General features: G+C 41.1%; 1 protein-coding gene across 3 annotated transcripts in view; it reads left to right on the top strand.

Annotated features, from left to right (window-relative positions):
* usp6nl (USP6 N-terminal like) overlaps nucleotides 1–18,380 on the top strand; it is a 51,376-nt gene that overhangs the window by 3,843 nt on the left and 29,153 nt on the right. For 2 of the 3 annotated variants that reach the window (XR_004655488.1, XM_034863742.1), the window contains exon 2: nucleotides 17,492–17,559. Coding sequence is in view for 2 of the 3 variants with exons in the window: in XM_034863742.1 (XP_034719633.1) it covers nucleotides 17,492–17,559 (68 nt within the window). In the remaining variant the exon portion in view is untranslated. Of the gene's footprint in view, nucleotides 1–9,677; nucleotides 9,927–17,491; nucleotides 17,560–18,380 lie in introns of those variants that run through there. The other variant, XM_034863743.1, reaches the window with a different exon arrangement.

Here is an 18,380-nt window from a genome sequence, read left to right as displayed (position 1 = left end):
GGGTACCATAGGCAGGCTGGGGGAACTCATGTTAATATTAAAAAAAACTCAAACTGAAATTGTCATGCCATGGGATCTTTAAAAACATCATCCCATTCAGTTGCCTTTCTTTATTTTCTTGGAGAAGACTTCAAGTTGAAATTCTGCCTGTGAACATGCAGCTTTATGATGTTTTAACATTATTATTATTATTAAAATGGGGTTAAACTCAGACACATGCCCAACCTTCACGCCTGCCCTCTAACAACACCACTTTATATACTTTAGACCTAAACATCACACAACACACACCAAGAAGTTTTAAATAAAGGACATTGTCCTCAAAGTGAATCTGAGGAATGGTAAAACTAAAGAATCTACTATTGGCTTTCCAAAATAAACTTCAGTGCCGAGACTGCCAGTCTTGTTGCTGCTGGACTTGATTGTTTAACCTGACAACTGTAATGCTACTATATTCATGTTGTAATGATTGATTGATTCATAAATTTGCTGCAAGTGGAAGCTTAAACCCTCCTGCACTCAGCCTCCAGCTCCAAACTGCAGCTGCTCATGGCGTCTTTACCGGTGGTGGAATGTAACTGAGTACAGTTACTCAAGTACAAATGTTGAGGTATTTGTACTTTACTTGTGTCTTTTCTTTCCATGCCACTTTCTACTTGTACTCCACTACATTACAGAGGGAAGTAATGTACTTTTTACTCCACAGCTTTTAGTTACCTTACATGTTAAGAGTTTTGAACACAAAACACATGTAGTTAATAAAACACTGTTTTATTATTTTAAAAAACTACCCAACAATATCACAGCCTGCAAGTACTGTTGACATGATCAGCCGATTAAACACTTAGTTGATTGACTGGACTATGAGGATTTTTCTAAATTGAGTACTTTTACTTGTAATACTTTAAGTTCATTTTCCTGATGGTACTTACCATACTTTTACTATTTCTTAACTTTGACTCGTAACAGAGTATTTTTTTTACAGTGTGGTAATAGTCAACCATACAATATCGCCGCAGTATCAATATCAAGCTATTTGGTCGAGAATATCGTGATATTTGATGTTCTCTACATCGCCCGGTCCTACTTCCAAGACAGGAGAATGAGCTTCTCAGCAAACAACGTTGCTACGTGCAGAGCGGCTTGTAAATGACGTGGCAAGACTGCAAGCCCATGATCAGGCAGAATGTCTCTGGAAGAGACTATAGAGAGCCACCTGAAGATCTCTGTCCAGTAATTATACAGTGGAGGTGTATATAGTGTAGCGCTAGGGATCCTTCAGCCGAAGGCATTTGTCACATTTAGGAGACACTGATGGGAAGATGCACTTCAGGTTTGTTTTTGAATAATGTAGTCTTTACAGTACATTACTCGGGTATTAGTTCTTTTGGGAATTTAGGGATCTGATTACTCTGTCTACTACTGGCCGTTACTTACCGTTGTGTGTGTGTCTGTGTGTGTTAGAATTGATGACAAGTGTGTGAAAGTCATTGTGAGACAGGTAAGTGTGTGTGCAATCAGCTCTAAAGGCACTGACACTTAACAGAGAGAGTGTCTCAGAGATTTCAGCTGCTTTTATCGACTGCCCGGGAACGATTCGCACTTTCCATTTGGCTGTCGTCTTTATCTCTGTCCATCAGTCGTGCACAGGAATTCACCTTGGCTCTTCTTTCGGCTCGGATCAATGCAGACAGATTTAGAGATGGCCTCAAACAGATACAGCGTGCCTGCGCACACACACACACACACACACATACAAACACACACACACACACACACACACACACTCTCGCTCTAACACATGCTTAGGTTCTCACTGCAATGCTATGCAAGCTGTAAGGTGCTGTTCTGATGTGTGATGACTGGGTGTGATGTTGCCGGTGTGAGTCCCATGATGAGGGTGCAGCACATTGCAGTTGTAGTCACTGTATGAATGTGAATGTGTTGGAAAACATGAATCATATTTTTGTAAGTTAAAGAAAAATCTGTCAGCATATTGACTTCCGGCCTCAAACTCAAGCCTCATTTAATAGTATTTGATGTTATGGTCCCAGAGAATATCTGATTTTTTTTTATTTTTAAAATTTATTTTTTTTTATTTTTTTTATTTTACCGTAAAATGTATATTACTTTATTTGGTTACACTTTACTTGAAGGTATCTACACAAGAGCGACATGACACTAGGATGAACGTGTTATAAACAAGTCATTAATGTTTATGACGTAACATTTAATGTTATTTTATTAAGTGTCATTTGTTTTTTTCAAGTTATGGTTACGGTTCATGTATGTAGATATGCGTGGTATGCATGATACCTTCATGTAGCCCCCAGCTTTGTCATTTTCTCTTTTTCTTTTACGTACAATAGCTCCAATACGCTACCCTAGAAAGGAGAGTTCTCGCTAGAGCACAATTTGAATTTACTCAGCGAGTTACTCTGGCATTAAGTAACGCCGCTCATTAACTATGTCCTTGTAGCCGAGCTGCACCAATCACATCGGTGTATCTGATGTAGGCGTGGCCAGAGGCGAGATAAACAGATGACGACAGTTTAATCTACCAGTTAGCTCCGCTGGTAACTAAGAGAATGGGGCTCTGGTTACGTCACCCTGTGTGTTGTTGTGATTGGTTGTAGTGTTATCCAATTGCGTGCAGTGAGATTTTCAATTGCACGCTTGGTGCCGCCCCTCATAGACGGGCAACTTTCATTACTCAATGCCAGACCTTTCAGATTTGGGTCTGGATTTCCATGCTTCCAATACGCCATCATAGAGTTGTGTGTCTTTCTTTGCTGAGCAGTTTGGATTTATAACAAGTCTAAGGAGAGGCTCCACTGCAGACTTCTCCTGGTCAGCAGCAGCAGCTCAGGATCTCACTGCATTATTCAGCAGCCTTGATACATCTCTCTCTCTCTCTCTCTCTCTCTCTCTCTCTCTCTCTCTCTCTCTCTCTCCTGCAGCATCCTAACACTCAACTAAAGCGAAAAAACAAGGTTCACTCTCATATTTGCTCACGAATAGAGGCGCCAGAAGCTTTAAACAAGGACACTTTTTGTGTTTTGCATACCGGGTTGTGAGTCCTCTGTAGTTAATATTTGACTGTGTGTTTATATTTATATGTGGACCAGAGCTTCAAGTTAAGGCAAAGCAGCTTTATTTGTATAGCACATTTCATCAATAGGGCAATTAAAAGTGCTTTACACAAAAACAGATAAAACACAAGAACAAAAGATATAGTGCAGTATAAGAAATTAAACATTAAAGAAATGAACAACCAAAAAGGGGAAAGCTGCCTGCTGGTTAGTTAGGGGGGGGGCGGCAGACAGTCCAGGCTCAGCGGGTGTAACGGGGCGGAAGCTGCCTGCTGACAGCCACACTGTGGCAGCCGGGCTAATTGCCTGTCCGTCCTCCCTAAAGGGCAACGTCGCTGTACACTTCAGACTGCTGCCGTCGGCCTCCATGACAGAACAGAGCGGAGTTAGATCTCAGAACCGCCTCTGCTTTATCTGAACATCTGGGCTTGTTTTATATTTTTGCCCCGCTCATGTCAGATTTAGACGTATGTATTGATCCCTGCTTGATGTTTCACGTCTAGTCTTTTAAATTATGTATCAAATGGCTCCCTGTAGCCCCTCAAGCATCGTTACTGAGTTTAGGCTGGTGTGTTGATATGATGGGGGTCCTTCACCAACTGTGGCTACCTAAAAACTGCCTGCAAAGGCTGCAACAAGTGAAACTGTCTCTGTTGTTGTGGAACATGTTTTCTACGTGGCTGTAGGCTCAGTCCATGGATATTTTCATCTCTTCATCTGGCCTTTTGTCTACACAAACTAAGTTTAAGGGCAGTCATTAGCTGAGTTCATAAACTTGGAACAATTTCCAAGTTTTAAAAATTTACAAACAGAAGATGTTCTGACATTTCAGCGAGGTGGCCTTCCACTGATAGCTTCTTTTTTTCATCTTGAGGCTAGACTTTATGTACCTTTAAGTGCCTTGTGTGCAACCACTTTTTCGTTGTATTCCCAAAGGTCCTGGTATAAACACATACACCTTTGTTCATGTTTTCTGTAAGAAAATGTGGAACATACTTGGAATGACTTTTTACAATCTGTGAAAAGCACCAATAAAAGGGGTTTGCCAAAAGAAATGACACTGTTTACCCAAAACAAGGATAATACAACGAACCGAACAGACACCAAAAAAAGGTAAAATGACTTCATTCAGCCTTGAAAGAAAGGAGTGAGTGGAGCTTTTTTTTTAAAAGCCTGTTCCACTCAGTTGAACTCTACTACTTGCACTTTGATGTGCAGGCGTGTTTTTCGGTGCCCGCAGCCCAGACTTGTCCTGTCTTGTTAATGACAAACTTGCGACGGTCATGATGTTGGCACCAGTTTGTGTGCAACCTGGCAGGTTGCTGACGATCAGCTGTTTTTGATCAAACTTGTTCTCTAGACTCAATTTACTGTTGGAGCTTCATCAGATTAGTGGGAGTTCGGGGCGTCGTCTGTGCATGTGTGTTGCACCAGTTTTAGGCCTGGATACCAAAAACAGAAATGAGTTACACATTGTTCCCGGATGCAGTATTTCAATAACACTAGCTGTCGTCTAGAGTCTTGCACAGAAAATAGAATCTGCTTTTTCTACAAACTAAAGAATCATGAGCGAGAAACCAATCAGCTTTGACGTCCAACGGCAGGATCGACACGTCCAACCACAGACGCAGCTTTTCCACCATTTGTCATCTGCACATGCTCTGTGTGAGACCCCTAATTAGGCTACAGTTACACTGCTTCGTTTTGGTTTTAACAGGGGAGACCAATAATCACCAATAATAGTTGACATGGAAACATTAAGTGGTCATGTGACAAGGGCTGGGATGATTGGAAGAACAGAACTGGAAATCACAATTGTCAAGTCTGCACTACTCCAGCTTTATTTTTTTTATTATACTTTATTGATCCCTCAAGGGGAAACTACACTTTACACTCTGTTGTTATTAAACACAGGCATGATTTACACACATGCCTATACATGCACTTATGGAGAGATGTCTTCCATGGAAAGGCGCCCCATGCTTTGGTCCGTACGGGGACTTGAACCTACGGACTGAGCTACTGCTACCCCCAGGCAATTGAACAGGGTTTAAATATAGTTAGTTTGTCAAGCCTCAAACAGTACAGCAGCCAGTCTGTGTTTAAGGAATGTAAGAGTGTTGTTTTCATGCCATTAAAGCAAGGAAATGATCTCAGACTCTGACCTTAACCAGCGAGGAAGTTGGACTAGTAGCCATTGAGGAACAGGGAATTTTTTTTTTTTTTACTTGCTTTGGAGCTTCATCCAACTATCTGCTAAAGATGATACACTTACTTTGCTTCCGTTATACAATAAATGCAGCTCATTTGTAAAAGAAAGGACCGATAATTTAAACAGCATGGGCGATCTGTACCCACATCTAGCCTCTTTGAACAATATGACTGCATCTTATTATCTTCAAGGCGGCTGTTTCGCCCACTGACAGACACTTTGATATTAATTCATTATTGCGTTGTGAGAATGTGTGTTGGTGCTGTTGTACTCTGCTCATTGCTCCTCTAATATTGCATTTGTCTGTCCTTGGTTTGTTTCTGCAGTGAAGACATCCGGAGACACTATCCACTAATTTCTTTTACCAAACGTTTGATTGAAAGACTGTAAACTGACATGAAGAAATGCCCAAAATGTGACACACTTACTTTCAGAAGTCCGTAGTAGGGCCATTTTAAGACAAGATACGGAAACATAGAAATGTTTGATGCTGATGTTGATCTTGTATTTGTGTATTTTAAGCAAATGTACAAAATTAACTACTATTAACATACTACTATTTAGAAGATCATATAACGTATTCCCCTCCTCGTGCCACACGAGTATTATTGCAGTGTTTTTACACATTTTAAGTATCTCAAGACCTGCTTCCCATTGTGACCGTTTTGCCTTATGCTCTGTGCTTTTTGTATTTGATAATTTATTCAAAGCAACATTCAGGTCAAGAGGTTGTTTTTTTGCTGCTTTTGTTCCCGCTTGTTGGTAGTTTTTCTTCTGCCCGGCGGTGCCAGGATGCCCGCCCACTCACCAAACTGCCTGTTTGCATCTCAGATACAGAACTGAAAACAGGAAACACATGAGCGCTAAGTTGCATAAGGACCAACAATTCTAACAGAATGAGAAACGATGTTTGGAACAAGCAGACTGACCGTTATATCAGAAAATGTTGTCTTTAAAATTGAAACAGTACGGCTTTGTCATGTTTTTCCAGCATGTGTCACACAGAATATTCCTGTGGTCTGATGTTGATGCATGTTAATTATATGACATATAACATTTTAATAGATTATTTATTTGTTTTGGTCTAAATGTTCTTTGTAGATGGCTTTTTCTATTTTCATAAAGGGCTAGGGATGTCACAAAAAAAATCTAGAAGTCGGTACCAATACCACCAAAAGTACACACTAGGCTACTGGATACCAAAGTCGATACTAAGTGGGACAAGGTCATGTCACTCTGCTTTAGTGTCCGTCTTTTCTCTCTCAGCTTTGTGTCACGGTTGTGTTGTGGAGTGGAGGGGTGCAAAGAGAGCGTGATTTACATGTAGTCTGGAGAAAAGTCTTCTGAACCCATAGTCGCTGCGCTGTAGCCTGGCCTCCCCACACAGCTAGCATTAGCATGCGTTGTCACTCCCCAATGTAAGTGGAGTGCAGATTTGAGTCGCGCATTCCTCACTTAGCAACGAGTGAAGATGTGAGTTGTGCACAAGTCACTTTGCGACAAGTAGCACACAAGATTGTAATATTTTGAGCTAACGTTAGAAATCAAATAATCATAGATAGCTAAAACATTTTTGAAAAATCGAAGCATTCGCAACTCAGATCTGCACTGGACTCACATTGGGGGGTAAGATACGGTAACGTCTTCCATGAGTTCACCTCCAACTCTGAGACAGCCAGCATGTTTAGTTACGTCTGTTTCTCTCTGTCGTTGTTTTTTCCCCACATAGAATTGGGCTGGTTAAGGTTAACTCAACTGACCTTAATAGAGGGTCCGCTAAAATGCGCTAAGATTAGCTTATGTCAGCTAACGTAGCTAACATTGGGCTGTGACAGACGGCCGAAAGAAACCGGTTACTTTCTGTTCGGGAGCTTCAAGGGAAATCGTGAAAGCCGTTGCTGTAGATGTATATGGCTCTCTGTTTTTCTATGCTGATGGGCGTTCTTCTTCTTCTCTAGCATTTAGCGGCAGACTAAAACACTTGCAGGCGTAGACTGCCCCTGTCACGTCCAGAAGAATTGCATCCCCCGGTACCTACGGTACTGTAGAAGAACGAGAACCGTCACGTTTTCAGAATTTTGGTACTGACTTGATACCAAAGTACCATTTCTTGTGGCATATCTATAGGGCTGGAGTTGAGAGCATGTAATCAACTCTGATTAGGTTTTGTCTTCAACATTTGGAAGTAACTACATTTTTTGTTTATTTATTATTCAATTTTTGTGATACTACAAAGACAAACAAAATCCGGAACAAAATACGTTTCCCTTGAAAAGTAATTGAGAATGCAGTACAGTTGTGGGGAAAACCATACAGTGATATAGGTTTATTCCTACCCTCTAATACAACCCATCCTCCTATCTATCCAGAACCCTAACCCTAATGTAACAGTTGTAAAACACACAGTTTATAAAATAAAAGTTTTAATATAAAAGAAAACTACATAACAACATAACGGACTACAAGTTAAGCTGAAATGATTAGACCATTAAACACAGAACTGTTTCGATTGTTTCCAGATCGAGCACTTTTACTACTAACATACTGAGGATTTTTACAGTGTGGGGTTAAAATGATATTTACTCTACAGGAACATGATGTACTGTACGTCTCGCTGTCTTTCATGCTGACACAAAAGCCTCTGAACAAACCGTAATCAGGGTCACTTTTGAAGGTAGTGAAGCCCAAACAGATACTTTGATGAAGAGGACTTCCAAAAAATGGAGATGGCATCTGAAAGCCCCCCCCCCTCCCTCTTCTCTGTGACCCTGGAGCTTCAGAAGTGATAACAGCTCTTAAGTCCCATCCGCCAACTCTCCCCTCACAAACACAGATATTTCCTGTGCCGATGCAGCGCACAGATAGAGCAGAGACGACGGGAGAATTCATTTTTTTTGGTCTTTTGCTCATTTCAGCCGTTCAACCCAACCAACCAACCCCGCCCTGCCTCTTGTGTCTGATACGCCACATCACGAGAGCCTTCATGGCACATCACGTCCATTTCATAATGCAGTTTTAATGGAAACAGTTTATCATGAAACTGTCATCCTGCCCCCCCCCCCCCCCCCCCCCCCCCCCCCCCCTTCCCCTTTCAGTTTCTCAACTTCTACTTGTTTATGCTTTACTCTAAGGAAGTGCAGCGGAGATGTTTTCTTGGACTATTTGGAAGCTGTTCTTCTTCTGAGGTCTAAGGGCATTTTTAAATATCTTCTTGAAATCTCCTTTTTAGGATATTTGCATATAACCTGATCCCCGTGGGTTGCATCACAATGTTTGGAACTCAGCTTTATGTATAGTAACGCCCAAAATTGTTCCAGAGCAATGTATAAAGAGACAATTTGGCCCTAAAGCGAAAATATTTCTCAAATCTTTGGTGAAGACATACCTACACTAAATTATTTTGGTGCTTCATATGAGTTTACAAAAGTCTTGAGTTCAGAAAAGGAACGCAATATATGAATAAAACAGTCTAAATTGAACTTGCTTTTTTAAGTAGGAGTGGTGTCAAACATCACCTGGACCCGCCGGTGTGTCTTTGGTCCCCAGAGTTGTATTGTTCTCTAAATTCATAAAAAATAATAACACTGTAACAATTCCAAATTTTGCTGTACAGTTGATTGTCTCAGGTATAATTGCAATTAAGAGTATAATTGTCTCTTTCAGTCAAATTGAAAACAATTTATTTATTTATTCCTCAAACATAGTAAAGATTTGAATGAATACCTGTATACATCTTTTGGTTATATCCCTGTCATGTGATCCAGATGATGTAATAACAAAAGTACGCTCCCCACGAAGTAAACAACGCCTATACTGTATATTATCATAAAACATTGTATTTTCATATTTTTTATGAATGAGCATAAAAAACATCAACAGTCATACCCTTGTGATCTCCGCTAATGTTAGCAATTTATTGCAGTTGAGCGATCAAACGGGGATTTCTTTAAAAGATATTACGATTAGACAATCCTGTAATAATTGTAACAGGCCTACTTAATAATCACATTGCTGTGGCACGATCAGCTGATTGAGACAGAGGTTGTACGAGTTTGTTTTTAATTTTTGGATCAAACTGAGACCAACAAACGTCAGTCCGTCACATTTCATTTCTGTGACATTTTCAAAAAGCTTCCCTAAAACTCTCATCAGAGATCCCCTGTGTCCCGCCTCTCTCTCCCTCTCTCTCTCCCCCTCTCTCCCTCTCTCTCTCCCTCTCTCTCTCTCCCTCTCCCTCTCTCTCTCTCTCTCTCTCTCTCTGTGTCTCTGATGTGTTGAACAGAGCTTGTTGTTGTGTTGTTGTGTTTGGGTGGGGGAATGCTGCGAGTGGGACTGGCTCGCTCCTGAAGTCTGATTCTTTTTATTTTTTATTTCTTCTTTCTGTCCGTCTCTCCACGCTGAAGCTGCAGTGACAAACGGCAGCATTGTGAACTCTGTGATCTCACTTCTCTCGCTCATATTTCCTCTCGGTCTGTGGGTGTGTGGCAGCGGCTGTGAGGACAGCGATGGGATGAGGTAGTTCAGGTTGTCTTGTAGTGTGTTGGCCCCCCCCGCTGATCTGTGACCGATGCGGACTAAGGCTCCGACTCACTCGGAGGATCCACTTGGTGGCTTGAAAAGAGGTAAAGATAAAAATACTAAGAGATTCTGTTGCTTTATTTTAACAATACAGCCGGTAGTTGAGGGTAACTGAGTACATTTACTCCAGTACTGTACTTGAGTACAAATGTTGAGGTTCTACTTCTACTCCTCTACATTTCAGGGAGTATTGTACTTTTTACTCCACAACATTCATCTAGCAGCTTTAGTTACTAGTCACTTTACAAATTAAGATTTTTGCACATCTAACGCATTTTATAGGTTATAAAATATATTTTATTATAAATTAAACAAACCTAACAATACAACGGCCTTCAAGTCCAGCTAAAATTATGAGCCCATTAAACAATTGATTAACGGAACTGTTTGCATCATTTCCAGTTTCTAAAATGTGAGAATTTTTACTTTTAATACTTTACATACATTTTCCTGATGCTACTTTCTTTTATTTTTTTAACATTTTGATTGCAGGGCGTCTACGTGTAACTGACCATTTTTACAGTGTGGTATTAGTACTTTTACCTACTTAAACAATCTGAATACTTATTCCACCGCTGGATACAGGCAGTACAGTTTGTGTACAAATTTACTTGATACTCTAGTATGTGACGGGTTCATGAATTGGAGCAAAAGTCAGCCATTTCTCAGTCAGCTAACTGTAGCCGTGAGATGACTGTCTTTGGATGGGGGACGGAGTCAGACTTTAGTCTTTTGAAAGTCTGCTAAAAGTCTTCTGGTGTCCGGTGTTTGTGTAACTCTTGACACAAACACCAGATGATGTCATCCCTTCAGCAGCCGACGAGCGCAGACACCCGACAGTAAACTATTATGTGACACTGTGCTTCCAGATATAATGCCCTACTATTAGAATGCTGATGTTATACTGAACGTGCAGATGTAGTTACCTCATCGCTTCTTAAATGAGTGACCCTTCTTACTTGAGGGTATGACATGTTAGCATGCTAGTGTGTGTGTGTGTGTGTGTGTGTGTGTGTGTGTGTGTGTGTGTGTGTCACAGAGTTTCATTTTTGACAGAAATGCTCCGTGTTTCAGTTTAAACGTAATTAATTATAAGCGGTGCTCCTTCGTTTTGAATGGTTTTGTCGTGCCACACATAGCATATTAATATCTGTTTCAATTCAGGTTGTGCAGCCCAGATTTAAACGTTTGGTACATTGATTTTAGGAATTAAAGAAATCGGGAAAGGGAAGGGAAATCCTTGATATTAGTTTTTCTAATGCGAGTAGTTGTTGCAACAGCATGTTTTCTAGGCCAAAAAGAACGTTAATATTGCAATAACAAGGTTGACGCCAGTAAAACGCGTTTTAAAAACAAGGGCTTTTTTTAAATGTCACAAGAGAACCTACCATGATATTGATTGCAGCATATTTGGAAAACATCACATATGGCTTTATTGATTCATTTTTTTGCATGTTTTGTTACCACATAGTGGATATTTGGACGTCACGGTGTTCTGAATGTGTGTGTGGTGATCTTGTGGGGGCCCTGAACACACCACAGCTGGACCAAGTAATGTCTCCAATCAACTTCTCCACTATTATTACCGTTATTTTTATCGTTGTAGTTGCTCTTCCCCTGCAGAGAGGGTCTGTGAGAGGGCGAGAGATACAGAAAAACATGGTTGCAGTGGAGGAAAGGGCTGAAATGACTCCCCTTACAGAAAGAGGGCTCATTACAGCAGCCAAAAGTAGGCCTCAGGAGAGCAGAGGAAACAAGGCTGTGATTATGTTGCGTTGTGAGTGCTAGTAATGGACAGCAATGATCATGAGAAACAAACACACAAATACACTCCATTTCCTGCCCCAAAAAAACTATTTAAAATTATCGAACAGATATATTACAAACTCAATTTCCCCTCTGTTTTCTACACGACTTTCTTTAAATAGAATAGATTACACTTTATTATTATACTCAAGGTGAGATTTGTCTTGGGCATAGTGCTGCAATCTGTGTCTTCACTATACAAACATAACAGAGAAACCCTTCAACATAAGACAATTAAGACATGGAGGAAGGACACATGGCTGTAAAGACAATGCTACCTCTTAAAAACAATGCTGTCTCTTAAATGAACCAATCAATGAATGTGCAGTAACACATTCATTTTGCTGTTAATGAGTGAGACAAGTAAAAACATGGCGCACACAGTAGGGGTGTCAGCAGATGTCTCCCGATACGATATCATCACGATATTAAACATATTGCAATAATCTGCGAAATATTGCAAATTATAACCTTTTTCCCAACTTCTAATTTTTCCCAATTTCAAATGACGTCCCCAAAAAGGAAACTTTGTCAACATCTTTTTAATCTAAAAAGACACATTTCACTGTTTGTTCATATCACTTCAATGTTATTGCTGCAAAATGGGATTGTCAAGTAGACAATATAATATATATAATAAAAGATCAATACTTTGCGTCTGTGTATCGATACAGTATTGCCTCGAAAAATATCACGATATTACGATGTATTGTTTTTTCCCCCACCCTGAACACACAGTTGGTTTAAAAGCTGCCGGTTGAAAATAAAACCCAACGTGCAGCGGGAGAACAGCATCCACATCACCTGCTAAGTGGTAAACCCTGCTAAGGAAAGCTGCACCTGAGTTCCTATTTTGAAATCTTGACGTATTGTGATGGTTTCAGAAGATTTTTCACACTCTGGACTCTTTTAGCCCTCAGCAGCCTGTTCTCATGAGCCATATGTTCAAATTGAAGCATTCCACGATTTGTTGGCTGTATGCACCCCAATGACTGCTGCTGTATAACCCTAACCGCGTAGGGAGGAGGTCTGGGGGGATGGATGGGTCATAAAACTTAGGTCTTTCAGTTTGACTCCCATGGAAAACAAAAAGACGTTGACCCAGTAAATGTGTGCTCCTTGGGAGTGTTTCAATCCAAATCACTATCTTTTCCCTAAAGTTGGAGGTTGACTCGCTTGAACGCGTAATGCTAAGTCTTTGTTGTCTAAACTTAACCGGGATTTCGGCCAAAACTACCGGCAGCTTGCGGAGCTCTGTACCCGGCTCGAAGTTACCTGCTCTCGGGCTAACTGAACCACCAACTAGCGCTGATACGACGGAGCACCATGCGGAGCACTTTACGTTTTGGTGTACATCTTTGTACTATATCACGTCGACCCGTTCACGAGAATGCGTTGCCCCCAGTGCTCACAGTCAATTCCCACGCGACCTGAATGCAGCATGAAGAGCAGGGCGGGGAGGGACAGGGCAGCGTCCAGCTGGCCAGGTGACAGGGACAGTTAGCTGGGGGGACATCAGCAGCTCAGAGCAGGGGCCGTGGAAGGTCAGCTCTGTGGGAGGGGGGGGTGTCTAGCCTCGAATAAGCAGCATGACGAGGAAGAGAGGTTGTCTTTTAAAGGAATAATACACCTCAGATCCTGTCTGATAATCAGATGTTGTGACTTGTAGTTTTTGTTGGTTATTTCATAAATGGAGTTAACTCTTCACACAATACAGCAACATGAGCTATGTAAATGAGCTGGATTCATTGTTAAACCTCATTTGCTCTTACCAGCGTATCGCTCTGTCGGTCCCAAAACATCCCACTTAGAGAGTAAATGCCGTAAACATATTCTATGTAAACTGTTACAATCACGAAGAACCAAACAGGCCTGCCTTGATGCACTATCCTAATTTTCTTCTTTGATATAATCTGGAATTAAAAAAAGAAAATGTCTTCCGAAAAAAAAATTAAGTTGTAACAAAGTGTTTTTAACATATAATTTGGTTGAATTGATTTAAAACGCCAAAGTTGATAGGAATTATCCTCTGGGTTTCATTAAAATCTGAACACAATTTCATGGCAGCCCATCCAACTATTTACATATTTATATACACCCCGACCAAAGTGGTGGATCGACCAACTAACGGACCGAACGCCCAACTGACCGACCGACATAAAAGGCTTTGTGCTGTGCTTCAGGTGTTTAAGGCGAAGTTTTCTCTTACGACCAGTGTATTCTGGGATCAGGGCACATGCAACACACTGCAAGTTTAATTGCCCTGAAATCACATTCCCGAGAGTACTCAATTTACTGAGAAAAATTGAACCTTCCACAGTTAACCTCCCATGTCCAGTGTAGACAAGTCCTCTTTGGGGGGCACATGAGCCACTAAAATAAAACACGGTGTAAACTTCAACTCACAAAGGGGTCCAGCTCTAAACTCTCTGGGCCCATTACAAGTCCAACGAGAGAGTCCTCGGCCACAAATAAAAACATACGCACACCCCACAATCTCCGTCACGGATGCCAATGTGATCCTCGAAGCATGAAAAGGGGTTTAATTGCATTTATCTTAAGTCCAGGCCACTGTGGAATACTAATACCGCTGTAGGGGTGCAGGGGTAAGGCTAAGCTTCAGTGCAAAATAGAGGCCGAATCCCATTTCCTCCCTAATTTTTCTCCCTCACTATGGGAACCGCAGGGCCTCCGGGGGTGGAATTCCCAGCAAAAAAAGGCTTTACTGTATTTGTTTATTTGCCCCAGACAGTTTGCCTTGTTGTGTATGGACCCCCCCCCCCCCCCACCCCCCGTGTCTTCTCCCACTGTGTGTGCTCTTGGCCGCTCGACAGGGACGCGCCTTTCTCTGACACATGCCATCCTGTCATAAAAATGCCAGCCGGACTCAATAAGGAGTGTTTTGGAATTCCAGTTGCTCCCGTTGAACCCCAGGGACCCAGAGAGGAAGTCGGAGAATGACTTGAGTCAAATACTTCCTGTAACTGGCTGAAAAACTGCCAAAAAGAAAGGAATTAGCACTACTACCCAACTGCTGAGATTTGAACAATGTGAAGGCCAAAGCCAGTATTTTGAGCCTAAAGCTGTTTATAGTTAAGTTATTTCTTTAGTGGAATAGCATTTATAAGGCATCACATTTATATCAGTACACTCTGTATGAGCAAACATTGCTGTTACCAAATTCTTACTTTTTTTCCAAGTCTGTGATGTTTTCCAACGCCTGCATAATTGTTGGGTGTGAGAATTTGTTTTTTTAAAGTTTACCAAAATTCTTCTAACTAGGATGTTTTTTCAGGGAACTATCCCTGTAGATCACTGTAATAAATATTTTATCTCAATCATCGTCTCTTATGCACAAAACCAGTTTAAGGAACCAGGAAAAACTGTAGAAGAGCCAATTGTAAAGCGTTGTAGAGATCCGTCTTCTTATATCCTTATGCCAGCTGCATGGATGAAGACATTAACATCTACTAAATACAGCATATGAGCAAATAGGATTTTAACAAAAAGAAGATCCAAATTGGAATTCTCCTTAAAATTTGATTATGAAAGACAGATTTGTGCTGAGGCAGGATAAAAATAGGTACCATGTAGATATTTCATCCTCCCCAGGGTGTATATTGTGATATTTGTATATGTGTAGTATGTATGCGTGTGTAGTGTCTTGTTAAGCCGACTGCTTCTCCTGTCAGTGCGTACTATTCATTATACGCCTCTGTTACTACGTGCCGCGCTCGATATGCAACATAAACACAACATGGCCCCACTTAATAAAGTGTGTGCCAGCTTTGTTCACACACATCCGATGTTTTGGAACCTCTACTGGTTGGCTAAATCAGGAAATGTGTGTATGTGCGTGGGAAATGTTGATTTAGAGGTAAGAGGTGTGTTCTCATTGTGTGTGTTTGTTTTTGTGTGTGTGTGTCTGTTATCAGAGTGTGTAGCAACCACGGTAAACACATTCACACTCGCACAATGTGGCTCAGCAAACACGGAAAAAAATCTTTCTGTGTCACTGTGACGTCTCTCTGTCCCAACAGCTGACAGTTTAAAGGAGCTCGTCTTGTCAGCCAGCTCCATATGGAAACACACACACACACACACACACACACACACACACACACACACAGACACAGACACAGACAAGCACACTTTATTCTCCCAGGCTGAGGTCAGGCTGACATGATGGCCTCACCAAGCTTCTCTGACTGGTATTGTGTGTGTTTGTGCGCGTGTGTGTGTATGTGTGTGTGCGCGCGTGTGTGTGTTCTCCACGTCAGCTCTTGGCACACTGACGGACAGTTGGAGTTAAACAAAGCATGTCTGTGATGACAGAACGATCTGATGCGTGTGAAGCAAGTAGCAACTTTTAACACCTCACCTTCATTTTTCTAACATTTGAAGTAAAGCTACTGGCCTACATAGTCCGTGTTAAAGATGTGGAGGTTTATTTTGGATTAGTCATGCTAATGTCAGCAGTGTGAACCTAAGGGGTGGTAACGTCTGTCACAATGTTGATGCAACACTTAGGGAACAACCTCCTGACTCGTCGGGTTGACTGGCATTAGTTTGAACCTGTCCAACAGTAACAGAAATCCCTACAGGATTCTCTTAAAGTAAAGACGATGCGATGAATCAGTGAGATTTCAGATAAATGCTAACATAGCATGCTAACTCTAGCTAAACACTCAGATGTTTTTATGGAGCAGCATCATAACTTGTTGTGCAGTGTAATCCATTCTTGGACTGCTGCCCACTTATTTATTCAGTCTCCCCCCCCATCTCTCAGTCCATTTAAGTATTCTGTGTATCTACTTGTGTGTGCTTTATTTAATCGTTAAGTGTATGGGACAATAAAGTACATTTTTAGTGTGTAGAATACTAAGCTATTAAAAAAATAATACTTGTTGGTATGATTTTATTAATCAGATTTGAATGTTAAACATACACATGTATGTTTAACAGTGGATCCTCAGGATGAACTGTATCTGTGGATGGCTACGTTAGTGACTACCTTACCTGTAGACCGATAAGCCTTTCAATGTTTTTTTTTCACAAATGGCATGATTTATATTAGCTAATAATATGTTGGATTCATGTTGACATTTAAAACTTTGAAAAAAATAAAAATTGACATGTGTGGCAGGGCACCTTTAAAGAATAACATCAGGATAAAACTTATCTTATAACATTAAGTCATACTTTAAACACTAAGGATATTACTTTATATTTGAGGAATTTTGCATTCCTTTTAAAATTTAGAACTTTCATATTATTAAAGTTAGTCAAGTGAATATAGTAGCAACTAACACACTAAATGTATATGCTCAAATATAGCATAAAAACAAATATTGCATAAAAAATACTTGCTGTATATATAAGCATGTATCCAGCTGTATACACCCCATATTTTTATTTGTTTTAAGTCATAAATCAAGCAATGTGTCTCTTTGGTATGACAAAAGATGAGATGACAAATGTAACATTGTTACATGTTAACATGCTGATATGAACACACATGCAATCGTTGTCTGTCCTTCCAGTCTGTGCCTGCAACAATTCCTTTAATTTCCTGTTGGAAACTACTGACTTAAATAAAAAAACCTTTGGAGAGACACAAAAAACACCATCATCATGATGTGTAGCTCACCTGTGACTTACATAACCAGAACATTAACGCATTAATGTTTTTGCTTCTGTTTGTCTGCAGCTCGTTGAGCACAGCAACGCAGCTGTTCAGCGTTTGGATTGGCCCTTGTCGACGCTCATTAATCTCCCTTTATTCTCTCTGTTTGCTCTCCAGCGTCTGACCAGGATGCTACGGTGAAACTTGACCAGGAGCGCGCCGAGATAGTCGCCAAATATGACAAGGTATGGTAATCCCTCCCTCCAGACAACAGTAAGCATCCTTTATCCTGTAGAGAAAAAAAAGGGTTTCGGTGCAGTTGAAGCCTAAGTTACGCCAATAGTTTTCTCTGGTGGTCAATCACAACCAGAAATTCCAGTCCACTCACTCATGCTGAGACTCTACCAAAACTTCTACCGGGTGCAGAATGTGCCGCTCTGCGATTTCAACATTTTGGCTACGACTACCATTCAAGGGCCACATTTCAGATGGAGTAGCCTACCCGGGGCAGCGGAAGTCAGAAATGTCATCTGCACGGGGCGACGTCTAGCTCACCCAGTAAGAATGTGCGTCCCATGTAGGCTGAGTCCTTTGCAGCGGCCCAGGTCTGAAGCCCAGGTCTGAATCCAACTTGCGGCCCTTTGCTGCGTGTCATCACCCGTCCCTCTCCCTTCTTTCCCTTCTATCCACTCTCACGTTCAAATATGGAGAAAACTAAAACAAAAATGAATTATATCTCTCCTGCAGAACTGTGTTTTTAAGAGAATCTGTACATTTACTCCTGTACAGCTCTGTGTGTGTGTGTGTGTGTGTGTGTGTGTGTGTGTGTGTGTGTTTCCTGAGTGCCACCTCTATTTCACAGCCCGGCGGTATCAGTCAAACCAGCCCGCCACGCTCGGTTTGTAAATTGTTTTTTTTAATTTAGTCCAGCAGGCTGCATAATCAAGCTGCCTCATTAAGAGTGAATCGACCATGGAGAGAGGAGATGATGGAGGTGTGTGTGTGTGTGTGTGTGTGTGTGTGTGTGTGTGTGTGTGTGTGTGTGTGTGTGTGTGTGTGTGTGTGT

Source organism: Etheostoma cragini, chromosome 23 (assembly GCF_013103735.1).
Source record: "Etheostoma cragini isolate CJK2018 chromosome 23, CSU_Ecrag_1.0, whole genome shotgun sequence".
NCBI classification, from domain to species: Eukaryota; Metazoa; Chordata; class Actinopteri; order Perciformes; family Percidae; genus Etheostoma; species Etheostoma cragini.
This window is presented reverse-complemented; position numbering and strand designations above follow the sequence as displayed.